Source organism: Colletotrichum orchidophilum (assembly GCF_001831195.1).
Source record: "Colletotrichum orchidophilum strain IMI 309357 chromosome Unknown Scaffold_32.1, whole genome shotgun sequence".
NCBI classification, from domain to species: Eukaryota; Fungi; Ascomycota; class Sordariomycetes; order Glomerellales; family Glomerellaceae; genus Colletotrichum; species Colletotrichum orchidophilum.
The window spans coordinates 315,525-343,268 of NW_019172988.1; the positions used below are offsets into that span (position 1 = coordinate 315,525).

General features: G+C 50.8%; 8 protein-coding genes across 8 annotated transcripts; 2 read left to right on the top strand and 6 right to left on the bottom strand.

The window, feature by feature from the left end:
• Positions 1 to 890: 890 nt before the first annotated feature.
• On the bottom strand, positions 891 to 2,785 carry CORC01_04849 (uncharacterized protein; the record flags this gene model as incomplete). Its single annotated transcript, XM_022616496.1, has 4 exons — positions 891 to 1,924; positions 1,989 to 2,069; positions 2,126 to 2,668; positions 2,734 to 2,785. 4 exons carry the CDS (start codon positions 2,783 to 2,785, stop codon positions 891 to 893), a joined length of 1,710 nt encoding a protein of 569 aa, XP_022477093.1.
• A 1,961-nt stretch (positions 2,786 to 4,746) lies between these two features.
• CORC01_04850 (uncharacterized protein) lies at positions 4,747 to 5,159 on the top strand (the record flags this gene model as incomplete). Its single annotated transcript, XM_022616497.1, has 2 exons — positions 4,747 to 4,898; positions 4,958 to 5,159. The coding sequence occupies 2 exons, from the start codon at positions 4,747 to 4,749 to the stop codon at positions 5,157 to 5,159; spliced, it is 354 nt and encodes a 117-aa protein (XP_022477094.1).
• A 2,502-nt stretch (positions 5,160 to 7,661) lies between these two features.
• On the bottom strand, positions 7,662 to 8,028 carry CORC01_04851 (uncharacterized protein; the record flags this gene model as incomplete). The annotated part of the gene is made up of 2 exons (XM_022616498.1): positions 7,662 to 7,706; positions 7,768 to 8,028. The coding sequence occupies 2 exons, from the start codon at positions 8,026 to 8,028 to the stop codon at positions 7,662 to 7,664; spliced, it is 306 nt and encodes a 101-aa protein (XP_022477095.1).
• Positions 8,029 to 10,829: 2,801 nt separating this feature from the next.
• On the bottom strand, positions 10,830 to 12,842 carry CORC01_04852 (cation transporter; the record flags this gene model as incomplete). Its single annotated transcript, XM_022616499.1, has 2 exons — positions 10,830 to 11,512; positions 11,567 to 12,842. 2 exons carry the CDS (start codon positions 12,840 to 12,842, stop codon positions 10,830 to 10,832), a joined length of 1,959 nt encoding a protein of 652 aa, XP_022477096.1.
• Positions 12,843 to 13,782: 940 nt separating this feature from the next.
• CORC01_04853 (uncharacterized protein) lies at positions 13,783 to 14,853 on the bottom strand (the record flags this gene model as incomplete). The annotated part of the gene is made up of 1 exon (XM_022616500.1): positions 13,783 to 14,853. The coding sequence occupies one exon, from the start codon at positions 14,851 to 14,853 to the stop codon at positions 13,783 to 13,785; it is 1,071 nt and encodes a 356-aa protein (XP_022477097.1).
• A 538-nt stretch (positions 14,854 to 15,391) lies between these two features.
• CORC01_04854 (uncharacterized protein) lies at positions 15,392 to 15,838 on the top strand (the record flags this gene model as incomplete). The annotated part of the gene is made up of 1 exon (XM_022616501.1): positions 15,392 to 15,838. The coding sequence occupies one exon, from the start codon at positions 15,392 to 15,394 to the stop codon at positions 15,836 to 15,838; it is 447 nt and encodes a 148-aa protein (XP_022477098.1).
• Positions 15,839 to 19,516: 3,678 nt separating this feature from the next.
• On the bottom strand, positions 19,517 to 19,981 carry CORC01_04855 (uncharacterized protein; the record flags this gene model as incomplete). The annotated part of the gene is made up of 1 exon (XM_022616502.1): positions 19,517 to 19,981. The coding sequence occupies one exon, from the start codon at positions 19,979 to 19,981 to the stop codon at positions 19,517 to 19,519; it is 465 nt and encodes a 154-aa protein (XP_022477099.1).
• A 4,894-nt stretch (positions 19,982 to 24,875) lies between these two features.
• Positions 24,876 to 26,573, bottom strand: CORC01_04856 (uncharacterized protein; the record flags this gene model as incomplete). Its single annotated transcript, XM_022616503.1, has 4 exons — positions 24,876 to 25,125; positions 25,208 to 25,653; positions 25,819 to 25,874; positions 26,336 to 26,573. The coding sequence occupies 4 exons, from the start codon at positions 26,571 to 26,573 to the stop codon at positions 24,876 to 24,878; spliced, it is 990 nt and encodes a 329-aa protein (XP_022477100.1).
• Between the last annotated feature and the right edge of the window lie 1,171 nt (positions 26,574 to 27,744).

A 27,744-nucleotide genomic window follows, 5' to 3' on the forward strand; every position in this document is an offset into this window, starting at 1 on the left:
GCGGCACCGTACTATACCCCGGACTCCAGGCCATCGGTATGATGCATTCTTCCATTGGAAGCTCGGGCCGGTGGTCCAGGGTTGTATTCCATGCTCGTCGTGATCCAGGTCCCTGTACATCTTGTGCGTCAATTGCCAGTCTCGTCGACCTCGTTCGAATGTGGAGCTGATGAGCCTCCAAGATTATGTGAGCATGCCATGGCGCTAGCAAACAATAGTCTCGGAATACGATGCTTGGCGTAGTCAGGTCGTTAATTTGCCATTTGCCGGACAAAGCCGTCGTGGAGGAGAAGAGAATCACAGAAATATCATAACACCTGATATGTTTCCATAGTTGTACAACATATTGGCTTTCAACTCTTCATCAGGGTGGAGCTTGAAGAGGAAGCCAAATGGCACATTCTCTATCAAACAAAAATGCACTAGATATTTGTGTCTGAGTTTGAATTGGACAAATGTTGCGTTTCCCATTTCCCTTTCCGGAAGGTGGCGAGACCAACCAATGACATTTGACACCGACTGCTTCATCGCGGGGCTTTCCAAGAAGTTGATCATCGACGTGTACATGTATTGACCCTCTTCGCCATTCACAACAACATGCTTGGAGGGGGTTTCTGTTCTCGGCTTTTCTTTAAACATTCTGATACATCAAGGACATCAATAATCCCTTCTTTCAACTCGAATCGTGGGCGTGTGGACTCGTTAATCGCGTTCAGCATGCAGACGTATCGGAGAACTTGCGGGAAAGGATCGCGTGTCTATGAAGGTGACGATCTGACAGGAGGCTTGGAAATAGGGTCTGGAAACGAGTGAAAGGCTGATCAAAGCTAATACATAGCCTATAATAAGCCAAGTGGCGACATTTCAGGCGAAAAAAACATGGTAAAGTGCTAGGAACGCTTGTTGCGACCAGTGAAGACAAGGACGCCGCTGTTGTCATCCTCGCTACCACTATAATCTTCGTGAGCAGCCACGCTCCAAGTATCATCAAAGATGTTCAGCCTGCTCTTGACGACAATCGGTGGAATGCGCGGGTGAGGCGAGATGGACAGACCTCCAATCCGAAACGACAGGTCATCCAGAGTGACTGAAATGCCCGTAAGCGACTGAGAGGTGGGCATCGAAGAATACGTATCGGAATCGAACCTCTTGCGCTCGGAAACTTTCTCCCTCAGCGCAGTGAAGGCGTCTTCGCGGACCTTTGCCAAAACGGCGTCAATGATCTTGTCTTTGATCTTTGATATCTCACCCTCTTCCAAGGCGTCCGGAACGATCCAGCTGGGGTAGACGTTTTGGTGAGTAGGGCGGACTCTGACACCACTGTTGTGGGCAGCAAAGTAGTACTCGCAGAGTCGACACGTAGGCTTGCTGCAACCGATGTACTTGTTGCCCCCATAGAAAGGGACAGAGTGCCTCTCCTCTGCGAACTCTTTGCACAGCCAGTCGAGAAGAAGAACCTCGCTATGGACAATCGGCTTGAATTTCTTATTGCAGCACTGTTTCTCAATAATCTGATCGAGATGGCAGCGTTGGAGTTCATCGGCGTATTGCTGGTAAGTCTTCATCATCTCCTCATCACCCGTCATTCGAGATAGAATGTTGTGCGCGGAGCGAATTTTGTTTCTCTGCATGGGGATGAGGCCAGCTTGGAACGCGTTCATCGGGTTGGGTAACCGCTTGCTCGAGGCAATAAACTTGATTTGGATGCCGTCAATGTCGAAAAGCTCCGGGTAGCGCCTTCGGGCCACGAATATGGTATGGGTTGCCCTCTGGTAAGACACCAGCCGCCCAATGAAGTGTTGCAATTCACACCAGTACTGAGATTCGTCAAATTTTCCTGATTTTCCTCTGTCCACGATGGAGTTGTAAATTATCGATTGACGTAGTTCCGTAGCTGCCCGGACGAGTGCTTCGTCTCTCTCCTCTGTGACAGACGAATTAGTATGGTCTTGATCAAGACACCAAGAGAACAACAATGGGACCCTTACTTGAAGCGCAGTCACCAGCAGACGACATCGACTTATCAGCCACACATTGAAGCTTCAGCAGTTCTTGCTTAACTGGGGAATCTTTTGGGAGTTTTAGCGAGGCTATGTGTATTCGAGCCTGGATTCCGGTAACTCACCCTGGCCAGGCTCGCGCCTGTCGCAGTCTTCAATGCATTGAGATAGGGTTTTTACAAGACCATCTCGATAACACTGGATGCGCTTGCGATGGAAGAACACAATCTGGCCGAGAATATGGTGGAATGGGTTTGAAGTGACGTCGTCCTCCGTAGTGGATATCGTCGCACTTGCTTTACTCAAGTACTTAAAGATACTCAAGACAAATGCCTCCACTTCCGCTATCTCTTCAGCAGACCTCTGGTTGGATGCAAAAGTGTACCTCAAACTATCTGGCAACTGAATCATGGCGACGGATGTGACGTTCTCGCCTCCGTGCTCGTTGTCGCATATTTGCGCCAGCTTATTCATGAAGCATTCCATGAATGTCCTGTGATTTTCGCCTGGTTCCGCAACGTCGCTTGGAGTTTTGTTGGAGTGCTGCCCATTGCTCGGACAAGCTTGAAACAGACTATACAGCAGCGTCAAAGCTTCAAAGAATCGGTTCAATCTCTTGCAGAGCTTGAGACTGATGGGATGGTCCAGTCCATCGGCCGTCATCATCTCTTCCAATGGGGATTTCGATCAGTAAAGCCTTCGACAGGACTTGTGGGATAACGTCTGGTCTTACTTGGTACTGATCCCTTGCCAGAACTGCGCGAGTTCGATTTGCTTTTGGCCATTTGAAATGAGGACGAGTGAGAAACACTCAATTCGAGCAAGGTTGTTTGTTGCTTTGCAATTTGTGAAGTGAGGACATGACCATGTGTGTCGTCCATAATCATACATCAATGGCATGTACGTTTCTCTTGTATTTAAACTAATTTTGGCCTTGATAAAGGCAGCCAAGCTCATGGCATTGAAATCAGGAGTTCGTAACGAGCTTCCTCTGGTCCGCCCATGGCGGCCCGAAGAGGATTCCATTCACCGAGTTCCAGCATAACCCAAAACTGAGCAAAGGCGTCAACCAAGGAAATCTCGCGCGCGCGCATACGCGTAAAACACCAATTCGCAACACCAGAAATTGGCTGCGTAGGAAGCCTCTTGTCTCTCAGCCAATGGCATATCCTTACGGCCACACCTACTGTCTTCGAGTGTGCAGCTAACGCCATGCAACGCTGGAGGCCGCTGAGGCCAACGATTGAGGATTTGAAATCTTATTGGGGCAAATGCCCACACACGCAATGTGCTGGAGACCTTGGGTCAATTTATCAGGCCGTTATGAGGCGGAGTGAGTGACTTCCAACGCCAAGACTGGTACGAAGCTTCGAGGCATATTACTAGGCTTTTTGATGTCATCATGAAGGTCCTCCGTCGGCTATCTAGTTAGGCAGCGACTTGGTCGCCGGATTGTTCCAACATCTGTTGGACGTCAATGCAGCCTACTGCCTCCTGCCAATTGGCCTGAGTGCTCGTGGGGGCCGTTGGACTCCCGCATGATGACCTGCAGAAGGCTGCAAAGTACCTTGGCCCGGTCTCATCAAGCCACCCAACTCCAAGAAGTTCACCGAGTTTTATCTCCGCTAAGACGAGATATTTCGGATTGGAGACCAGATCTCCGACCATTTTGAAAAGTGCCTACGAGTGGTGACGCTGGGGTCGGATGTCAGGCGACGGATGATCCGCCATTGGTGAGCGTAGCCAACCAGCACGTAAGGGGAAGTTGGAAGAAAAAGAAAGAAGTGTAAAAACCAAATTCTCTTGATTATAGCGCTTCGGTTGGCATTGGTATTCTTGAGAAGGTGAAAAAAATTTAAAAAGGAGCCCACATCAGGTGTCACGGTCGTCACAGTTGGCATCCTACCAGACTGGTTTCTCTCAAAGCTGAGCAAAGTCTTCACCTGACAGAGTATGAGCATTGCCCAAGTATTATATCACCTTCTTTGATCACTTCAATTCGCCTGAGGAGATGCAGGTTATTTAGTAGTGAAATTCAGATTCAGAAATATGTGAGTACTGATATTCCCGCAGCGCCTTTTGAGTTGGTTGCCAACCCCCTTGGTTCCAGTTGTGGATAAACACGACTGTAGAACCGTGAAAACACTGCGGGAGGCCTGCGCTGAAAATACTCCATCAGCTTGGATCGTCCCCTAGAGAAGAACAATTCCTTCCGGTGAAGCTGATCCTTGTCCGGAGCACTTGGAGGTATGTCCAGTCATCTTTGGAAAATTGAGGCTTCGCCGCATCGGGTGTTTGGCCAAGTTCTCTCTAACGAGTGTGACACACAGAAAGAGAAAGAGTAAGAGTCAGAGTCGGAGAGAGCCAATCAGATTGTTCGACTACTGGACACTGCATCGAGAAAACAAGCTCAAGTCCGAGTTCTGCCATGCATCGAGGATCTGAATACCGCCAAACCCCTCCGGTAGCCTACGACTCTTCTGGTCCTTTTGAGCCAGGGGGTTGGCCCTCTAGCACAAGCGGCTACATAAACAACCGACATCCCCCTGCCGACGACCTCATTGACCCTTCTTTACTATATCACCCTGAACCACACGCAAGCAACCCGAATTATTACAACTCGCAACCTACCTATCACGTTTCTGGAACCACACCTCAAGAGCTTTAGGCGCCTCGGGGTGGGACTTCCCACAGGGGTTACCCCCATCAGGGATTATCACAAGGTCAAGAAAACTGGACCGACGAAATGGAACTCAATAGGTATGCCGAGGAGGCAGTACAGACCTTCCCCGCCGATCTTCTTATCGATTCGGGCCCTTCTCAACCGCAGGAGCCACGCCCTTATGTCTGTACAGATCCAGACTGTGACAGAAGTTATGATCAGAGGCATGAGCTCAAGTAAGTTGATACCTCATGCTGCATCTAGTTCTGGTGACGATCTGACGTCGGAATTCCAGCCGACACATGAAGAAGCACAGCAGGCCATGCGCTTGCCCAGTCCAAGGCTGTGCCATGAAGTTTCCGGATAAGAAGGGTTTGGACCGACATACGGCTACCCACGGGATTGGAAGGGGTGAATTTGATTGTCCGGACTGCCCGAAAAAGTTCACAAGGTCCGACAACCTAACCCGTCATCGGCAAAAGCGCTGCAAAGGTTGATGAGAATTTAATAATGGATGGAGCCAGTTATTTTTGGATTATTTTGTTGATTGTATGGCATCTCATTCTCCTACTCCCGTCATGTACGGTGCCTTTTGTTTTGGTTTGAGAGTTTCGCTCACGAGGATTTCAATGGTTGTTTGTTTCATTCGTCCCGTTTTTGTTAATGAATTGAGTTAACATGCTATCCGCCCGCCGTGATACGAGCTCTTTTGACCACTTGACTTCTGAGGCACTGGAAATGGCGCATTTTATTGTCCTGCAGAGACCAAGATGCGTCGTTCGATCTCTCTGCTCACTTTTCGCAGTACTGTGTGATATCCGCGTGCTGTGTAGCTGTCGTCATGGCTTACCATGTCTGAATACCTGGGAAACCGCATGATTAAAGGAACGTTCATTCTCGTCCGGTCTCTCGTATTGGCACGCAGTAGGCGCCCATAGTTATGTGAGGTTGGGTCGGTTCGAGTGTCCTCGACACCGCCAACACGTGACATCCATTGAGGAAAACTTCATATCCAACGCTGCTGCGTAATAGATAGAAACTACAGCAGCGGTATGATAATCAAACCTGCGTACTTCAATCACATGAAAGCTTTTTTCCATAGTATTCCTAAGGCGGTGAGTCGAGTATTGTTATGACACTTAAAAGAGCGGTGTCTCGAGGGTTGGGAATGCGTATATGGCTAGAGGCCTGGACTATGCAGCACATGACCAACAAAGTTATCATCACATTTGAAGCTACACGAATTTTGAGAACTAGCCATTGGAAGACATCTGATGCACTGTGTGATATTATCGCAAAACGACGGACCAAAAAAAAGTCCCATTATAACAGTTTAACGCCCAAATCCTCGGCTGAATGAAGTGCTTCGGCTTCAGGATTGGTGTGACCGATCACCGCCAGAAGCGCCTCGGCGGCTAGTAATCCACGCACTGGAATCTACGGGGCTTGGTCCGTCTTAGTGTGGCATGATAGTTTCGCCTGAATATTGCATGTGGAAGTTTTGCCTCCAGCTGATCAATCAGTGGTGATTGAGATATTTGGAATCGAGACCATTTCCATTTGACTGTGTGAGACCGGGTATGAGCAAGGCGCTAACAACCGGCGTGCTCGGCAATTGATGAGGTGGTTGACAAAGCCAGTGCACTAACAATCGCCGAGAGTGTGGATGCAACAAGTGCAGCAAGCCACGTATGCATGCGGTCAAAACACCGGGCTGGTAGTCTCGTTGCCACTACAATTTGTCTCATTTGAGCCAAGTTCGCCTGTGTCGGCGTGATCAGAAATTTTCCAGCTCAGCCGAACAAGCATTTGAAAGGTTATTAGAGACGATTATTCTTGAATAAGGAGTCGATGGCGCTGTTTTCTTTCAGACTTTCACAGACAAAAAGTTTAGGGTCAGCAAGTTCAATCACTTCAAGTCCCGTCAAATTCGGGGGTAAATCAGAACCATATCGAGGGTGGTACCGCGGTGTCCAATTAAAGCATTGATCTACCCCTGGGATCGCTACTGCATTCGTGGATCACAATATTGACCCCCCCGAGTTCGTGTCAGTTTGCGGCACAATCTCCACATGGTCAGCTTTGTCTCAGGTTTGCCATGCGCTTGCTCTATGGGAGGTGAAGTGTCTTCAAGATTGCCCTGGCATCCGGTCGTTGCTGACATGTTTTACTCTTATATCATCACGTATCCCCCCTGCCTTCCTCCCTGAATCGTTCAAGTACGTCTTACCAGGCCATATTCTCGGCCCACGCTTTCAATCCCAAGCAGGTAAAAGTTGAACCACTCTGTGCATTTGAATTCCATCAGTCTAACAATTTGTGTTTCTACCAAAAGAGTACAAAACCTCGAATGATAACGACCGTACAACTTTGACGCGTTCTGCAATTCGACGAAACCCAAGCCCCCTCTGACCGACAGACATGAGGCTGCACCGCTTCGAAGCTCGTATATAACATGGCAACCCTTTGGAGATAGGCCGGCTACACAAGTAGTCGCGTAAATTTCCGTTACAGGCTGTACCAGGGAAGCATTGATATGCCTGTACCGGTGGCCACGCGTCAAAGTTCGAATCCCATCTATCTTACCGCGGACTTGACTGAAGAGCAGTTTAGTCCAACGAAATGGTCACTCACGCAGCGTTTCCGAGGGAAGAAAGCAGCAGCAGCAACAACAGCAACAAAAATCGAGAGAAAAAGACGATATCACCAAGTACCATTCCAACAAACTCTACTGGACCCGTCGAAGCCTACTTAGCTGCTATGGCGGATGTTATTGCGCCAGGTTGACGAATTCGGCCTTTACACGAACTGTTTGCATCTTCATTCTACCTTTATCTGGGTTTCTGCCCACCAAATGGAAAGCACATAATGGCTCTTGCTCAATACATTGGGAAAGTCTGCCAACTTCAGACATATGACATCAGATACGCGCAAAGCCGTCGGGGAAAATGCTGCCGAACACCACAGAAGCCGATGATTGTGTATAAAGGAGATCTTGGTCACTTACAAGTGGCATCCTGAGACGAGTGTCCAGAGGCTTCATTCTGTATGCAACTTCAGCATCACCTTTACTTTGATGCTTCTCTTTCCAGCGAAAGTACATACCAGAAGAGAAGACACATGATAGTTCATGGACAAAAAGAATACGAGGACGCAAGCTGCGTACGTCGTTCCATTCCTCTTTTGTTGAACACACTCGACCAAGAGCACCATGATCTGAATGATGATCAGTCCCCAAGGCATGTGATCAATGTCGAAGACCGCGACCCAGAGAGCCGCGGCGTGGTAGAAACCAAGCTCGGTTCCAGTCCGATTTCGATCACCACCTGTTGAGACGTGGATAGCCTCTCGGAGTTCCATGACCATGTCAAAACATAACACCAGGGTAATTCCTCGGTGGACTGTTGGCGGTAACAAGGACATATCTCTATCGATTATGACAACCAGACAAACAGTGGCTCTTGCTACCGCTAGAAGAATTTGAACGAAGTGCCAAAAGGCACGGGTTCTTTGCGCATTTCGATGAGCTTCCATTGAAGCTTCGTTTTCGGAATCGTCTGTTTCCTGTCTTCTATCAAATTCGTTAGCGTCCGATTTTCATCATTTGCTATTCGACATGCTTCAGTCTTGATGCATTCATCTTACAAAGAAGAAAGCTCTTCTTGATGACTATCAACCAGGACTGGCTCAACTGAGTTCTCAGCCCGAGTGCTTTCGTATTCAACGTTCGTCGTTTTCGTCCAAGCCACAAGCCTTCAAGTACCTGGTGCTCTGTACACAAGACAACTTCAAACAAACGAAACGGGTCCAGTACTCACAGCTGAGTTTCAAGTGAGATCGCTGCAGAGGTTTGTGTCGGTATCCCGCCACAAATGAGACGCCGGTTTATTGTTGATTCGGTGATGTGGCGATGTGGTAACAAGCTGGCAGACGGGAGGCTTGTCAGTGTCAGAGAGGGGTAAGGCGCAACGTGCCGGCCATGGATCGTGAATGTCTAGCATGTGGGTGAAACTAATACCTTAAAGGGCACGCGGATACCTTCGGATGTTGGAGGCCAGTCTGAGCCAGCGAAATGGGAGGGTATGCCTCAACACTCGTCTCGCATATCTTATCCAGCTAGACACCTGAGCAATCTTACCCATCGAAGACCAATTCTCCCCAGGCTTTCCCCCACCTCAGCAGTCTGTCCCCTAGTATGGAATCTTGCTTCGTCTGGCCCGTGTCTTCACCATTGAAGACAACCTCTCGGCCGAACGAAATGATGGGCTCGGTGGCTGCCACGAACGACACTCTCGCCGCGTCCTTGGGGGTGGGGACCTCCACCGGTCAATAACTCTGCTCCTGCTGCTCTTCCCTCTTCGCCAGCTTCGATCCTCAGTACCTGGTAAGCCCAAAAACCAGAGATCACATGCCGAACCTCATCCTCGGGGCAAGGACCAGCTCGAAGTCTCGCTTGTCAAAACGACGGACCGTGGCTGTCCTCTTGGCAGACAAGACCAGTCTCCGGTGGCTTCACTTTCTACCATTCTTTGTCGATTCATTGTCCTGTGTGGCTGGCCGTCTAGTAACGCGGACTCGTCGAGGTGTGGTGGTAGGGGAGCTCGTCGGAGGTCACCGAAGCTCCTATTCCGCCCGCTCGTGAGTCTTGGGTTCGGCCGTAAAAGGACGGCTATCAGCGGTATGGTTATTTGCTAAATCTGACGCAGTTCAACAATCTCCAGCTTCATCTCCGGGGATTGGAATCTCGACGCTCTGTGGAGTTGGTGTCCGTTCAACGCGAAGAGGGCTCCATGCTCCTTTCGTCTGAGCCATGCTTAAGCCGCGTTGAGCCAGAGGGAGGGGTCACGCCAAAGGCCGAAGAGTCTGAGGGGGGGATGTCTGCCTCCTTTCTTCAACCGGTAAAGCGCACGAATTGTGTGGTGGCCGTGATGTCACAACGACCGTGGTCTTGTACTAACAAGCACGTATCAGAGCCTGGACTGTGGAAAGACAAGTGCGGCTGATGGGCCGCTGACATTCGAACGTACTGCCACCTGGCAAGCCTCTTCCACAGTCACAGAAGACCGTTTGCGCAAGACGAAAACGGTGAAGGTTTTCCAACACCGTTCTGTCTGTCTGTCAGTAGTCCATTTGAGCCTGGCATGTTGCTGGTGTTCCTCAGATTGTAGAACAGATGTACTTTCCAGGCTGTTACAAACAGAAACAATGTTGGCTTCTACAGATCTCCAGTCGATTTCATGCAGCAAGAGACTATCCTTCATCACCAGGACTTCAATTCAAGTTTCTCGGCATTTGTATAGACCCTAAAACAATGCCTGCCAAGTTCACCAGATTGATCTTTCAATTCGATGTGGTATTTGTGAAGATGAATGTTCTGTCCGGAATATCAGCTCAGCCTGGAGACTGGCTTTGTGGCTGAGACTTTCAATACCTGGTTGAATCTCTGCTTGATACTCGTCCGTTTCCAGGAGCACTACCTCCTGTGGCGTATCGGATTACCGTACTAACTCGCCAAACTCGAATTTGTAGCAGCCCGTGCTCCCATTGTCTGACTAGAGATTTGACCAATATGAGCCTTCTCTTAGGCCACTAACCTCAAAATGTGGCTGAGATCAGCGATGTTTTGGTACTGAATCCAGCTTAACCCAAATTTGATTTTGACAAGTTTCTACGGTACTGCCGAACCTCAATAATGTTCGATTGGTTGCCGTTTTGACAAAAGATGCTGACTGTGTTAACACAGGGATCCAAATGGACTCATTCGAAGGTCGTAGGCGCTGGTACGAGATAGTTGGAGTCAAATTCGTTTCATCCGAACCATCAAGATGTGGCAGGGACATATATAAATCTGAAATAAAATATTCTGTTGGAGACTGTTTTGGTCTATATGTACTTTACCTGCCTAGATCAAGAAACTCTTGGTTGTGGTACCTACCTTACTTAGCGCAACCTGATAATTGCATGTAGGAAGCAAGGAATGTCCAGTAAGCTGTCGTGCCGCGAAAAGACAAAGAATTTGTCCAAAAGCTACGACGGAATCTCATTTCTGATTGGCCAAGCATGTTCACGCAGGCTCAAGAGTGATGGAATTCCTTTCAGGGGTTTGTTCCCCAAATACTCTACCCCCAAATATTATGCTACCTTCGACTCAACCACACCGGAGTGTCTTAAGCCCCTCTCAGTCTCCAATCTTCTTCCTCCTCCTCCTCCAATAGCCTCTGTCCTGGTAACCGCACAGCCCTATCCAGAGCCACAGGTAAACCTCGGTGACGTCCCCTCAGCATCACGAGACACAAGACCAGTTTACTTCCAGGGTGCCAACCTCCAGAAAAGCTCATGGCATCTTTAGGCAGTCCCACAGATATACCCACGCAACCGTAGCCCGAAACAACTTCGAAAATGACATTGAAGACTGAAAAATGCACCGGATCCTCAAGGAAGTGTGACGTCTCGATCGTCACGATGATGAGCACAGCCAGAGCAAGAAGCCACAGGTCATGTGCGAGCTGCCCACGGATCTGTTGATTTACAAAGCTCATTCGAGTTTCGAACCCATTGCCTCTCTTTTCGGTCTTGGCTGCACCAACACCGGCAAAGCTGAGGTTCTCTCGTAAGAAATGCGCCAAGATACCGCCGCCGCTTGAGTGTTTCTTGTCTTGTCGGACAAAAGTATCTGAAGATGCCTCGTCGTCGCGAAAGATCCCCAAAGACCGCTCTTCGTAGACGTTGGAGTGTCGCATCGTAATCACCACGGGGTACACGGAGATGTACATCATGATGACGTACAGAACCTGCAGTCCCGGATAGGCGGAGGCTATGGGGATGACGTAGAAACCTCCGGAGCGGACAGCTATAGCTCGATCAGTGGTTGTGCTTCTCTAATGGAGGGCTGCTAAGAACTTACCAATTGCCTGAAACAGACCATCCAACACTCTAGCCCCGGCAGGAATGGCTTCAATAATCGGGTTGCCGATATTGAGAACCTCGAATGCCATCCAGTCAATGCCATTCGTCATCAGAACCATGAAAAAGAGCCACCACGTCGGCCGAGACGGAAACAGGTTTGTGTAAACTCGTCGTGGGTACTTTAGTATAAACTCCAACGTGCTCTTCAAGTCTACCAATGTTCCCTCGACGGTCACCAATCGGAGTACTTTCAGGGCTGACCAAAAGATGAGTCTCAGAAATAGGGGATAGGCCGTATTACCAGCCAAGATGAGCAGACCCATGACAATGAGTACGAAATATGCTTGTTGGAAGGGCACTACGTTGGCGTCCAGCAACGACATGCCCGAGTTGTTGAAGGCTGATACAGCAAAGAATATGCCGGCCCACCAGGGGTTCGCGCCGTTGGATGTTGCGACTGTCGGCATATTGTTCGCGATCCACGCGCCGAGAGCAAGACTACCGAGTACTTGCCAGAGAACTGAATACAGTGGGACCACGATCGACAAGAGTTCAAGGGCGCGGTATTCGAGACCTCCTAGGCGGGAGCGTTCGGGGCCTGTGAGAGAGTGGAACTGGGAATTGCGGCCCTCTTTGGAAGCGCTGAGGAGGGATAGCCAAGGGCGAGTTGGCTTTCTTCTGGAGAGAGCGGAAGGCGTTGAACGGCGGGCGATGTCACCGGTCGTTTCGATGAGAACATGGTTGCCCGCAGCTCGAGTTTGAGTTGAACCTCCCAGGTCCGTTATGTTAGTGCCACTCGTGTCTGCTTTCCCTTGGGCCGCAGGGCAACTGCTGGTAAACATGGGCAAGCTGGCCTCATGCTGATGACCCCCCTCATCCTGGGCATATGCGACCTTTCTGAGACTCTTCTCGAAAACGTGCTTTCTCGCCACAACGGTCCATATCGAAACCCAGATAGAGCTGCCAATGACGATGAGCAACCAGAGCAGTACCTGCTGCCAGACGGTCATCTCGCTGAGGTTGACGGTATTGAGTCCGGCTTCCGTCATGGCGGAAACGACGAGGAAGAGCGAGTCAACATAGCTGATGCTGCCGTGTGGGTTCGACGAGGCGTAAAAGATTGCCGAGGCGAGGAGGGTCGTGCCGATGAAGTAGGCGTAATGTAGTGTGATGAAGTTGAGAGGTGGTAGAAATGAGCGAAATCCGCTCTTTGGTGACACTTCTTCATCCTGGCAGCGTTGATGAGAGCGCGCTGGGTGTTGTGGCGTTGTCATTGTCGACGTCGGTGAACTCGAGATTGCATGTGCCCTTGAACGCCCAGCCTTTGAAGAGATTAAGCTTTCCAAATTGTTGCCAAGCACTGTTGATCTTCGCTGATACGCCCAAGTCAAGACAAACTCCAAGATCTCTTTCCAAACTCCTCATTCTACTCTTTCCCGAGACGGAGAAGTGACGTAATATTCACAAATGTGACCATCAGAAACTTTGCCGTTAATGCATCATTTCTTTCCTCTCTACCTTTTAGAGCTCACAAATTGTCGGTGAGAGGCACCCGGGGGTGGATAAGAGCCACTTGGTATTGACGAATCATTCGTCCAAAAGACAACAGAATTCTGCGCTAAGAGAAATGCCGTCTCCAGAGCTGGGGCTTCCTCATCTCGCTTGGCACGTGGGACCGCTGAACCTTAAACTCACCGAGTTTCTTCACCGAGGGGTTGAACAAGTTAGCTCTTTTCTGCTTCCCCAGCTGGCACGCACTTGACCCTAAATCTGGTAGTTTTCACAAGTACATGTAACTTTGATACGAGAAAAAATTTTCCCCCGCCAATAAGTTATTACATGCAAGGAACCACAGGTGCAGTCATGTACTCGCTCCTTCAAGTCCCAGAAGTCTCGAGACTAAGAAGGGATGAGCGTCGCGTTAAAGCAAGGACATCTTTAGAAAAGCATTTCACGTAGTTAGAGAAGTACTTCAGGCAGGCCAATTTATTCAAACATCCTCCTCATGAACACCCAGCTACCATGTCCAAAGACAATCAAACCTAGCCATGTCAAACCAAGCCCCAGAGTCTTTTATATCATCAGATACACATGCCATGCTCCTCGGTGTGTTTATACCGGTATGAAATTATAGAGACAAAAGAAAACAAACTCCCTCAGGATTCCTCCAACCCCTGTTCATCAATCACTTTGTTCAGCGAAGAGACTCTCAGCTTAGAAGCCAAGGAGATTGTTGAAAGTGGTAGCAACAGCCTCACTCTTGTCGCCGGAAGCCAGGATCTGGGCCTTGGCGTCCAAGCACTTGGTCTTGGCGGCAGCGTTGGCCTCGCAGACGTTAGTGAGCTGGTCGCAGACGCGGTTGATGATGATGTTGGGGTTCAGGGCGTCCTGCTGGCCCTTGGCGACGAGGGGGTCGGTGGGCAGGAAGGTTCCCTCGGTAGCCTTACGGCCGGGGCGGCCGGTCTGGAAGTCGATGGTGGGCTTGCACTTTCCAAAGTCGGCGCCGCCGGTAGCGTTTCCGCTGTTGGCGTTTCCGTTGTTGTTGCCAGTGTTCTGGTCCTGGTTGTTGTTGTTGTTATTGTTGTTGTTGGCGTTACCAGTGTTGGCATTACCGGTATTGTTGCTCGCAGCCGCGTTTCCGCTGGCGGCACCACCGCATGAGCTAGCGGTGTTTGCATTTCCGGAGTTGGCATTCCCGGTATTGGTATTGGCATTGGTATTGGCATTGTTGGCGTTGTTATTGTTGTTACCAGTGTTGGCATTGCCTCCAGTAGCACCAGCAGCGGCCTGGCCCTTGATGGTGAAGTTGGAGAAACCCTGAGCCTTCATCACGTCGGCGACAGACAGACCAGTGGCGTCAAAGGGGGTCTGGAGCGACGTCTTTGAGTTGGCGTTCTCGGCGTCGGATCCGGTGACGGCCGGGTCGACAAGGGGCACGATGCCGCGGAGACCCTCAGTGGCGGGTAGGGAGGCGTCGCCGCAGATGCTGGGGACGCTGACGACAAAGGGGTTAAAGTTCTGCTCGGCGGCAACAACGCCCTTGGCGGCCTCGAGGAAGTTGGAGCCGGTGCCGAGCGCGGCGATCTTGTCGGCGAGGGCCAGCTTATCGCAAGGATTGGCGGCGGCGAGGAGGACACCCGGGATACCGCCGGCGAGGGTGGCGGCTTTGCCGGTGTTGTTGTCGGGCAGGGAGGAGACGGCTTGGACGGGAATCTGCTCTTGGCCGAAGCGGGCCTCGACGGCGGCCAGGACGAGGGAGATGAGAAGGATCTTGGAGTAAGACATGTTTACTGGTTTGAGTTTGTTAAGAATTGGTTGGAGCAACGTTGACTGGGTGTCGAAGAATCGAACGAGGTTTTAGAAGTTAAGAGTTGAAAAAGACTGTAATGGACCGGCTAGCGGGTTGTAGTTGGATCAAGACAAGAAAGAGTGTCGAGAACGTAAAAAAAGTTCACAGAACTGAAAGATTGAAGAGTAGAGAAGGATGTTTTTTTGGTTGCTGGTTGAGGAGGGAAGAAGACTTGGGATGACAGGCGGGATCATCATCATTATATAGATCTGAGATAGTCCAATGTCAGACGAGTTGTTTCTGCGATCCCATCATCCACGGCTCTGGCGCATAGGCAAGACGGGGCCAAGACGAGACAGTCTGCGACGATGGCACCCCATGACAGGCATCTCCCCATCCCTTCTCGATGGTTGTTCCCACAAACTCATACATGGGATCATAGCCGAGAAGTCAAGCCTGCTCGGCCTGCTTCTCATATCGCTCAGCCATGAGTAACGCCGCCTCGTAGGCGACGAGGCTTAGGTAGAGGTCGCAATGTCCCGCGGAGTCCTACTCATGGCCCCGACCGCCCCCTTAACGACGATCATACTACAGGAATGGGATGGAATAGCCATGGTGCGGCAGGGACGTCACGGCCACCATGGTAGCCCAAGTCGTCCGCGTGCTGCGTTGTGTCGTCCCAACTGGCCTCACACGCACAGTTTGTCTCATGTCGCCTGGATCGTGGATTCACCCAGGGAGCATGGGAGTTCGGATGGCCGCCTCCGTCCAGTCTTTTCTTGCTCGGGAACACGGCCGAACGGACATGGAGGTGCCCTGCTGCCAGCTCATGCTACGTCGCTTCGGTATGCGCGCAGCCGCCATATCTTGGATAGGGTTGCGCTGACTGAGAGGAGGCCCTGGGGTTTGGGCCTCTTGGTTAATGACGGCTTGAAGCGATCCAGCCTGGGAGTTGAGTTAGAGCCCCTGGTCAAAAAGTAGCCAAAATGACGAAAGCAGACTGGTGAGTTTGGGGTGAGGAGAAAACCCAACAGCATGGATCATCTGGAGGCGAAGGGATTCGAGAAAGGGGGCCTCTGCCCGACAGCGATGTGCCAGACGACCATTCGGGGATTAGCGTCCCCCTAACGCCCCCCAGGCCGAGCGCACCACATCCCTGCAGCCTTCAGTCTTTCTGTGTTGCTTATGGGGCCGACGCGATGGAGAAGACAAGAGACGAGGTCTGCTCCAGCATCCTAAAACTTCCCCGGCACGGTTGAGAACACGGCATCGTGAGATTGAACCCACCATAATGGGACTACCACTTTGGAAAGGCATGAGATTGACTTGGGGGCCCCCGGGAGCGTTGGCGTCGACCATTCTGTCTACCTGGCTAAACGGCATTCCCCCAGCTTTAGCCGATGGAGACGATGAGATAGGGGGGCTTGCGACATGATGCTCGGAGGGTTTGGAGACGTGTGTCCTGTGAGAGGGGAACAGGACCACGGTGAGCTGGTTTCGCGGGCTCTGCGACGCTGAAGAGGAGTTGTGCTGGGATAGTCATGCGAACGAGAGAGCGTTGGAACATTTGGGCGATGGGACGACGTTGAACCTTCTGCCATGTGCCATCCGATGGAAAAGAAAGCCTAGCGTGAGTCCGCAAGACAAACCTGTCAAAGCATGCGTTGTACCGGTGCGAGAAAGCAGAATGCCGGATTGCATTGCCTCGTACGAGTCGTAGCATTAAGCTCATCAGCAACCGTGAGTGTGGCGGTTGGGAGGCTGAGATGCTTTAGCGCCCGTGTGTCACGCATGGCCCGGTAGCCTGGAGGTCAATTAATTAGAAGTAATCTATCGCCAGTGCTTGTATTGTGGGCGGGAGTTGGTCCTCCCGGTTGATAGCTCCGGTTAATTTGGCTGAACCCGTGGCTCTGATCCTCATCCGACCCAGACGACCCAGACCCAAAAGGTTGATAGCTTATTTTCTTGCTTCTTCTCTTTCCCCGTAATTGAAGTTCGATGGGATGAAAAGCGTGTTACAAGTTCACTGTAACGAGAAACAACTTGTCGATCGGCGCCTCGACGAACTCTGATCCTCATTATTGATTATGTGTTTTTGCTTGCTCATAGCGTCTTCCCTTGCCGTCGATCCAGATTGACATTCTATGCTCACTAGCAGCTGTCAGTCTCACTTGGCTCTTGCATCGTCTCCATTGCCTTTGCTCTCTTACTGACCCTCCCCCTTTCCTTGCTCGCTAGCTACCGCCCAGCGACGCTCGGGCTAGAGATCAACACGACTCGCATGGGTGGTTCTGCAGAATGCGACGCGAGACCTGACAGGCCTGGTTAATCCCCATGACCGGCATTGATCGCTTCGGAAACGCCCATTCCTACATTGCTCCCCCTTTGACTCCGGCAAAAGACTTGCCGTAGCCCTGGCTAAATTGCATCGGTTCGTTAACCCACAATGAACAGCAAGCCGACGGCTGACCGCCATTACCATAGTCCAGTCCAGCCACAGAAAGTCAGGGTCTGACCGGGATCTGTGCCATTCCTGGGCCCGCAATCCGTCCCTTTTGGGCATACCCAGATTTCAAGATCGCGTCGATCAAACAGCCTCATCAGGGGTTCCTGAGACGACTCCAAAACCTCACTGGTCTCGACCCGGTCCAGCCAAACAGAACTGTGTAAAAACTTCCCTATTCGGGCTTGTCAACTCTTTTGACCGAAAAAATCTCTCCCGTCCATCTCTTACACAGGAGCTGAGCAGCTGGTCGATTTTCTCACATGGCATCCCGGACTTTGTTCATCTCTGAGCTTCCAAGTGCCAAAGGCGCTTCACTTGCCGCCTTTCGGTTCGAGGCCCGCCAGGCCGAAGCAGGGCAAAATTCTCTTTTTTCAGCTCTCGTCTGGTGCCAAAAGGTTGTGTTTTATCTGCGCGTCCTACTAGTCTTTTCTCTAAATTCAGTTCGATTTTTAAGAATTTTGCATCAGCAACTTGTCGCAACGCCTTTGATCTTGGCACAGACTCAAGCGGCCTTGGCTGGGACAAATCGCCAAAATGGCGGACTAAAATCAGCTCGTCAATCAGAGCTGGAGTCGACCTATTCCAAGCCGAACAACAATGGGTTTCAATAGACCAGACGCCTACATCTCCCGTCCCTGTCATCAACCTACCAAAGATGGTAAGACTTCTCGGCATTCTCTGATACGACAAACCGCCAGACTTCGGAGCCATCCGTCCATGCACTCGAGATCCGGCCTCGGCAAACCTACGGAGACCGTATTAAGAAGCCATATTCCCCGTCTCGACTCGACCTGCCATCGAGTCAGGCACCTTTTTGAAATCATTCCGCTTCATCTTCCGCATCTACGCCTCATCGCATAGCATGATCTCCCCGAGCCTCCCCAGCCCCAAAGCTCGCCGGACTGCCGAGCTGGCCTGATTCAGATCCGTCTGAACTTTGAGCTTGTGCCCATCTGGATTTTAGATTCCTGCTGATGGGCTGACTGCCTTCGCAGATCCTTCTACTATTTTCTTTCCGTCTTCTACACCCGCAGTAGATCATATCTGCCGTCACCACATTGGCCATACCCACGTTCCGTCTGAAGCTCATGGGCACCATCTCACGGCATTGCGTGCTTAGCGCAATGCGATCCCACCCACTTATAGAGTCATAGTCCGACCTGATTCTCATCCCATCCAGAGATCGGAATATGGGTGGCTGTACTTTGTGCCTATGTTATATGCCAGGTTCCATCGGTATCACCACTGCATATGGAGCGCGCAATTCCGGAAAACCGAGGGGAACCGGCCCCTGTCCTAGGAGTCGGAGTCTAAAAGTCGGAGTTCCGTAAGTCGGATTTGGCACCATACTTTCACGAATTGGAAGTATTTCCCTCATCGTTATGGTTCTGATCTATGCTGACTAACAGTAGTCTTCAGATCAATATTGCCAACGGGTCCCTGGCTGTCCTCAAGGGCCTTCGTCATGCTCCGCTAACCAACCCAACACCTCACAATTTGCCCCAGTGCCTCTTTGTGAGCCCATTGCTCTTGTTCGTAAATTCTGATGTTTCAAAGTATGTCTCTATTTTCATGAAGCGATCGGTTCTTGGCTTTGGCCAGAATCAACCAACCTCTTCAGCAGAGCCTGCCTTTACTTGATCACAGTGCCCTTTCGTTGATTCAACTCATGGGGAACTTTTTATGCTCTAGTCTTCTCTATCAGCCTCTTAGGCTCCTCCTCATCTCATTTTACGGTCCCTGTTCTTCCAGCAGATGAAGGTGGTTCCCACCTCAGACTTTATCTTGAGGAACTTTCCCTCGACGCTCGCTTCATTCCTCAGCGGCTACTAATGTGATGCAATTGATTTCAATCGAAATCGTCTCCTCTGCGTCCCTCCATTACAAACTTTCCAGTGACTTACACTTCACCAGATACGATTCGATTCTAGTCCGCATTCCTGGCAGATTCTTATTGTCTCGTCGCTGTCACCCTAACCATTGTCGTTACATGTACTTCATGTTGAACAGTGGATCTCGTACGCCCGTAATATAGCAGCCAAGAATCGTCATGTGTCTACCCATGTTGATAGTCTCCGCAAACATGTCCAGGCTTCTCCCCTCAGTCGGCGCCTTCGCAAGTCTACACCGCCTACAGCGCCCCGGTACGTAAATCAGCCGGCTGCCGCAGCGGACGCAAAGTCTACCAGCGCCCCAGTGAGGCCAGCCACCCACTTCTTTCTCGGGAAGTACAAGATATCCTCTCCGCCAGGCGTTTGACTGCCGAGCTTGATCCTTTTGAGCGTAGGAATCCTGGCAATATCCCTCAGAAAATCTCCGTATAAGCCCATCTTCATCTTGCCTGCCCTCCTTCTGGCGTCTGGCAAGAAGAAAGTGAGCTCCGTGACGGTGTGCGCATTCTGTATGAGCGCGGAGGAGACGGCGGTGAGGTAGGCTTCGTCCCACATCAAGTTGACGCTGATCCGGCGCATGCGCGCTATGAGCTCCGTCCACAACTCTTGAAGCCTCAGCGGTGCTCGCAACCGACGCCGTCTTAGATTCGGGCTGTTGAGTTCAGCTAGGGTGAACCAGGCCGAGGGCTCGAACTGGAAGTCATTCTTGGCGAAGAAGAGATCCATCGTGTCGTTTCGGATTGTGCCTTTTGTCACGAGGAGAGTTGGCCGCAAGCAGAGGCAGACTTTTGCTGCTTTGAAACAGATGTTGCAAATCTTACTTTCCCATTTTCGCGAGCTGTAGATGGAGCTCAGGGTCACCCAGAGCCTCTTGTGGCACGGAACCATATCCGAATGCTCATATATCAGATCGCGTATTTCTCTGGGAAGACGAAGGAAGGTTGGAATCTGTGCATCAGCTGCTGGACTATGATTTTGCCCAGAATTTGGGCCTGGACCTTGTACGGGAATTACTGAATGAGTAGATGCCATGGAAAAAGTCTCATAGATGATCAGCGTGATACTGAGATAAAGTTTCAGAGCAGGTTCTAATCGACGTTGAACTTTGACGTCGTGTTGCTGCCATTATCTTGAATTTGAAGGCTACCCTCTAGCATAGATCGATATTGTGCCATACTTAGTATGGTTGAAATGTATTCTTGGTTGGGCTTTTGATGCTGGTTCTGGCAGCCAACCTGTGTTCGCGAAACAAAGACTATTGTCTCCTGGCAGCACTAAGCAAAAGAACTTGTGGAAGAGTTTAGCATTCGCAAAGACAATATGAGAGACAATGCTCACAAAGGTTCTTGCTCCCGCCACCTTCAGTCTCTCTAAATAGATTGAGCCAATCTGGCGCTCATCAAGCTTTGCTCGACGCTATGGTTTGTTCTACGATGATGAATATCAGTCAGCTTATGAAAACAATGCGAACCATAGGCACAATCCAAGCCCCTGGGCCCCTTCTTTGCAGCCCGGTAAGAGACTGTTACTCGTGATTCTCATCTAATGGATCTACCAAAATGACGATGTCAATGAGCCTTGATTTGTGCGGAAGTTCATCGGCGTGTTGCCTGCCGAGTTCTATTTCAATGCTTCTTTGATCCAGGATGCGGCACCGATTTAAATATTCCGCCTCAACTACTGCTACATAGAAACTACAGCGGAACTATTGCGTGGCTCGACCTGGCCTCCCTTCTTGATCCTACCCGACTGTTGGCAATGCGTGTGGGACAGGAGCTCAGAGCCATGTGGATAAAGTACAGTCCAAGTCTAGAGTGGGCATCAAGAGGTTTTGGGGGAGGTGGTTTGGGAATCCCGCAGCAAAGTACTTCCAAGGTTTCCCCTGAAAAAGACACGCAATAAGGTAGACGGGCTTTTTTTCTCGTTTTCTCATTCTCTCGGTCATGTGCTGATCTACCTATGCATTAACTTAGCGAAGTTGACACTGGGAGATTTGTGGTGAGCAAGCATATCCCTAGATTGCCACGAATGATACCTCATCACTTCAGACAGACGCATCAGGTCTCCGTGGTGCCTACATGTTTATAACATGAGCTCACACCACTTCAGCTGGACCTAGGTTGGCAGAGGCTTTCCATCCTGGATAAGGACCTCGCCGCAGAGAGACCCGGACAACTTGGGGATATGGTGGCAGTCCAATGGAAGTACTGATTAGAGAAGTGACTCGAAACTGCCTCGAGGGGTTGTATACTCACTTTCTGATAGAAAGTATTGTCTAGAAGTCACAATATCAAAGTTTGTGAAATTTTGTGATGAAATTAATTCAATTGCAGGTCAGCACGAAGCAACATGAGTTGTTGATGATGTGCAGCTTGTTGTGGTTTCCTGTCAAAACACTACGTGGTATGAGACTTCCAGGCACAGCGAAACATAGTCGAAAAAGGATGTGATATCCTCAACGATGACGACATGATTTGGACTTCGTTGAGAAGATTCAAAGCGAGTTTCAAGAGATTTTTACTTCTGTCAGAAAGGATGCTGTGATCAAAACACTTAACCTTCAGCAATGACCTGCTTTATAAGAGATTTAGGCTCGTAAAACCTCTCTTGGATTGTTCGATTATTCTAGGCCTAGCCACTTTATCAATATGCTTGATGGATCCAGGGCGTTGATCAATCCAATTCGCATATGAGTCCTTAATCATATCGTTTCATATGTGGGCGGCGGAATGCAGTTGAAGGCACTCATTCAATTTCCAGTAAGGTATCTTGAGTATCGGAGCACCGAGAAGTATCCGACAGGATACTCTCACTCTGCTTGAAAATCGAACCATTTAAAAGTCTTCTCTCTATATGAAAGAGACCCCCGAGGTTGTTGGTGCTCCTCGATGGTTCCGTCACCCGACTACCTTGAAGCTTGTCACAGTGAGTTTTGATGAAAGGCCAAGTTGATCTAGAAACATTAGCCGTGAGTACTGTTGTAAGGGGTAAATGCACTGAGAAACGCCCGAAGATAAAAGTTGACAGTGTGTGCTGAAAAGTCATCATCAGGCTTGATGAGTCTCTAACCACGGCCCCCATCCGAAGCAGTATTGTAATTCCAGATCACATCCATTGTACTAGTTTCTCACATCATGCTCAATTCGACACATTTCATAAAAGGATCAGGACATGCCAATAAACTGGCCTAAGCTTCTTCGAGGCTTACCCCAAGTGGGCACAGCGGAAGGATGGCCTCCGTCCCCATCTCGAGTCCGAGGCGGATCCGGAAAGGATCTCGCCTACGACCCAGCAATTGATCGCCCGCCACGGCTGGAAGCGAACCAGCAAACGATTCCCACGGAGTAGGAACGATCATGTCGCAGTGACTGCTTGCATAAGACCTGTGCAAGAGGCCGCACGGGAATCCTCAATTCAGAGGACGGCTAGTAAGCGACAGGTGGTTAATTAATTTCGAGTACTACCGACGATGCTCCCGCAATTTGCAAAAGTCGAAAATGGGACTCTAGTCGACTATAACTTGACGATTTAAACTGAACTTCTCCATTTATAGGCGGCAAGATGGCACGGGCATTTATATCAGTACCTTAAGGAGAACAAAGACAGCAACTCTACGGTACCATGCATGTACCTCTGGCTGGAGTTTGAAAGATTCTCCAAGGCCTTCACCAAGTCCCCTTCCCGATTTCTTTTAACGCATCAATTCAATGTAAGGAGGCTTTGCACTGGCACGTTGTGTCAAGCGACACTATTCCCACGACAATTGACTCTATTGCCAACAAATTTTGCTGCGCAACGATGCTCGCAACACCACGCATGTCTATCGCGAGAACGGTCTTTCATTTCGCCGTCGCGGTCGCCGTCGCGCTTGTCGCCTGCGCCTCAGAATCTCCATCGAAGAGGGGAGTCGCCACGAGCCGACGCAGATGTGCGACCGCCATCGAACACGAACCTAGCGGGGCCGAGCCGACTGGCGGACCAACCTGCTGAACACGAGGGCTGGAATGCAACGGTGCGACTTGACTCGCCTCATGCCCCCTCCTCTGGTCGTTTCCGTGGTGTACAGCCACACTCCATGCCGCGCAGATCTAGGAGCGGATCTGGAGCAGAGAATGGGCATTTCAGGAATTCAACTCCATCAATCGGCCGAGACACTGTCTCGTTGCATTCTGGACACTGATGACGAACCCGGGTTAATCCCATGAATGGTTGGGAACCGGGGGGCCTTTCGGCAGAGAGTTTAGGGTCCATTGTGCTTCTCCGCGCCAACAAAGGCCATGTGAATACGAAGTCCTCGGGAAATAAAGATATTTGGTTCTTCGCGCCAACAAAGGCAATGTGAATACGAAGCCCTCGGGAATTATGGTTGCGCAATCATCACTTTCCCCTCAAATTTGATGTTTCTCACTCAGCGGGTAGCCGCGATTGCGTCTTGCGGCTCGTAACTTGCCGCGCTGAACAGGCACAGCTTGGGCTGTCAAGCTGACAACTGGTCGTCAACTTCACCTCACTACCATAAAAACTCGTGAACCTCATATATTTCTATAAAGCTGTTTTTAATACTAAAAATACGCCAATCTCCCCCACTTTCTAAGGTGAAAAGCCTGAAAGAATGACCGTCTTAATTAAGTAATTAGGAAGACAACGGGAGCACCGGCTAGCGTCAGACTGAGTTTAACGAGTTTCCACGTATGGTATTCCCATCCGTAACTCTATCGCCGCCTTGGGCCGCCCATCCCGAGAGGGGAGAGGTACCCAATTTCTAGGCGCTGCGCAGCCGCGACTGGGCATTCTGACGTCGTCCGGTGGGGGGGATCCGTTTGCCCTTCCAACCCCTCCAGGGAAATGCCCTTGAAGGCCCTGAGCAACTCTGACCAGTTTGGACTAGGGTGGGACTGGGCGGATAAACCTTGGATCGGGTGGCCAAGACCTTGTCGTTGCTCATTCTGTACCTGCGTCTGCCCAGGTTTTGCCCAGGCATTTCTTACACCCCCTATACCTAGTCTGGCCTCAGGCCCAAAGAATCCTTGGACGAATTCTCAAGTTTGGACTTTGGAGAGGGATTTACGGATATTTTGGCACGGAATTATCGGTGGGTCGAGAGTCGGCACATCTCCACATCGAAAAGACGTTTCCTTGTCTCTAATAGGCCATCCCGAGAGCCTCGGCGGCTCGTTGCTTTTGGTCGCTTGGAAATGTAAAGTGGGCGGGGTTTATCACCGCGAGCTCCGATTCGCTGCATAACTTTGCCATGGGACATGTGTGCGCATTTCTCTCTCCAGTGGAGGTGGGGAGAGACCATTGCGAAGGGAAATGTCAGCAAATAAAGAGCATACCAAGAATCGCATGATGCCCATCTCCAGTTCCTATTTGATAGGTGTGTTTCTTTTGAATTCAAAGTATTCGTCCGTGTTGTTGATGAGTGGAACCCACCTGAAAGCCCCTCCCGTCCGATGATATATGCGTATATACAAAATATAGAGTGATCATTATCCCAATGTCCCCGAAAAGTTCATTATTCTAGTTGGTGCAGATATCAATGCTCGCTAACAAAAAATAGCCAATATCCAATGTACACATTACCATTGTATGGTCTGTTTCTCGTTTTGTTTTTGTCATCCTACGATGATGCCTTGATCTCCAGGGACAGGGTCGGTACGCGGAACGTGACAACATTGGTTGCAGAGAGCGTTTCGGAACCGAGACCCATGTAGCCCAGGTATGTCGCGGTCGTGGGGAAGTTGGCATGGGTCATGGAGGTGAGCTTCGTGATGAGGGGGGAGAGATCGCCGATGAAGTGCTCGACATTCGCCGCGGCCTTCCAGGTCAAGACGTACTGGTCCAGACTGTTCTGTCCATAGAAGAGTTGGCTACAGGCGCAAGTCGTTAGCCAAGGGTCCCAAATCGTCGCCGCTTGGTGTCTTCCTGAACCCAAAAAGGGACAGCACTTACAATGTAGTTCCGTTGATGGTCTCCGAGGTGACCACGCCCGCGCCGTTTTCGTAACCAATGGGCTGTGTCGCGGCGCCAAAAGTGCCGAACCACACCATCACCTCGTACTTTGCCTTGGTACTGTCCTGCGCCGAGGTCTTGTCGTCGTCTAAGAACATATCGATGGCGACGTTGGCGTTGGTGTCATTGTCGGTCAGCGCGGTCTCGTCCGTGTTCGTCGCCGCAGCGCCGTCGGTGGTGTAGTTGCCGACGGAGTAGGACCACTCCACGTCAACGTTGATGTTTGCGAGCGTGGGAATGGAAACCGGGAGGATGCTGCCGTCAACCTTGATGTTGGGGAAAGCGTGGACGGGTTGCGTCTCGGGGCCACGAGGGTACCGCCATGTGACATAGAACTCGGGGGCGCTGAAGTCGGTGTTGTAGGTCTGGTTGTTGAATGTGGTAACCTGAGGCGGGGAACTACGGGTTAGTCTTGATACTCTTGATGACCATGTCCGACTGGCGGGAGAGCTTCAAGCTATGATGTGATGGCTGCAGCCGAAGAGCTTGACCTTGGCGACATCAAGCCCCGCGATATAGACGGGCGGAGGAGGGGTTAAGAGTTGACGTACGTTCATACACAAGAGACCATCTGTACCTTCGGTCCAACCCCACTGGTTCGGGTTCACTATTATGTCGAAACAAATTCGTCAGCATGCCGTTGTCTTGTTTTGATGCAGAAAAGTTCCCGGTGCATCTTCAATGACAGCAAGGCCAACCAACTGCAGCGGACAGCCAGGTTACGCCCGCCCAGACAGGTTTCGCATTTCAAGGGAGCAAAAGTCAAAACAAATCTGCGGCTCATGGGATGAAGCATGACAAGGTCCGCGGGCCACGGCACACAAACAAAACACGGGAGCCCGTGTTGTCCCCAAGGAAAAAAACGCGAAATAGTTCAGATGACAGATAGACAGACAGATAGAGAAACAGACAGACGGCGCGCAGAGCATCCGCACCGGGAGAGGCTTGACGGCATCGTGGTGATCGGTCCGTGCCGTCCGTCGTATGGAGCAGCGAGGCAGGGCGCCCCGGGAGAAGGGGAAGGCGATGAGGACATCGCGAAAGACTTGAGAGAAGGACTAGACTTACGTGTGTATTCCTGACCCTTGGATAGCGGGTGAAGACCCATTGCCTTGTCGCATGATACCATGGCCGTGATGCCATTGTTCTTTGGTATCGTCCCCGGGTTGTCGGGCTGGGTGAAAATGGGCGACTGTCCGTTTGAGCTTCTGCTGGCATCGATTCCAATGAGGATACCGAGTGTCGCTCCGATGGGGACGGCCAGCAACACAAAGTTGACGACCCAGCGGAAGCCGAGGAAAGGCATCGTGAATAGGAAATAAGAGAGCAAGGAAAACGAGCGTGAGAGTGTGCCTTCTTCTTCTTGTTCTTCTTCTTCTTCTTCTTCTCTCTGAGCTGCTTTGTTGCTGTGATCCCTTCCAAAAAAGACGAGGGTGCGGACAGGCTCAGGCGGAAATCCGACGCGATTCGTCTACTTCTATTTCGCAGCAGCACATGCAAAGGAGCGAAGGTGGTGTCTTCGGTGACGGTTGAATTCTGGTTTAGGTATGGGAGGGTAGGTAATCAATTAGGTGGGTGGGAGGTTCAGGTAAGGAGACGTTCAAGCAAGGTCTGGTCAGGCAAGGGTATGTGAGGGAACGCGGACGCGGGCCTCGACTCGTGTGCAGGTATCCAGGGGACAGGGAAAAGGGGTGTGTGGAAAGGGGGCGTGTGTCGACTATCCGAACAAGTTCATAACCGTTGGGCGAGGGTTGTTGCGCGCGACGGTGCGAGGTGAGAGAGACGCAGCAGACGATGGTAAGCCGTAGGTAGTACGTCAGGGCTAGGGATTCGAGCGCAAATGGAGACTAGGCCAAGTGAGACTATTGTGAAGAAAAAATGGTGAACTGAGGCGCGTCGGGCAAAGGAACGTCCAGAAAGAGAATAAGAACCCCCCGTCCTCAACCGCGGCGCAGCACGCTGCACGCCACCCCGGAAGTGCTTGTCCTCTTTTCTGCGTCCAGTGCAGCAGCGTGTAATTACCTCGTCCTCCTTGCTCGTGCTTTTTTCACCAATTTCTCCGTCACTTTGAACCCCAAACAACCCGGGCGGAACGCGATGGGCGAAGTGAAGAACGAAACGAAAGGACCGGATCCTGGGGCAGACGGGTTGACGCCTGGTCAGCTAGGTCTTTTACACCGGCTGGGATCTATCTGGGACCGGTCGTCTTTTTTTTTTTTTTTTTTTGGCCTCCTCAAAATCTCTACAACGCTGAGTCCAGTCCCAATAAGTTGTAGATGAATAGTATGAGGATGTGCGGTGGTCCATCCGTTCCATTCCATCATCCCCTCGTTTCCCCCCGCCCTCCTCCGAAAAGCCCCAAGGCTCAAGCTCAAGCTCAAGCCAACTTTGCCAGCCAGGCCGGACATCTCAGATCACAAAATCGACGATTGCAGGTTCTGCTTCTAAATCGGACCGGCCCCTGGCCTAGCGCCAGT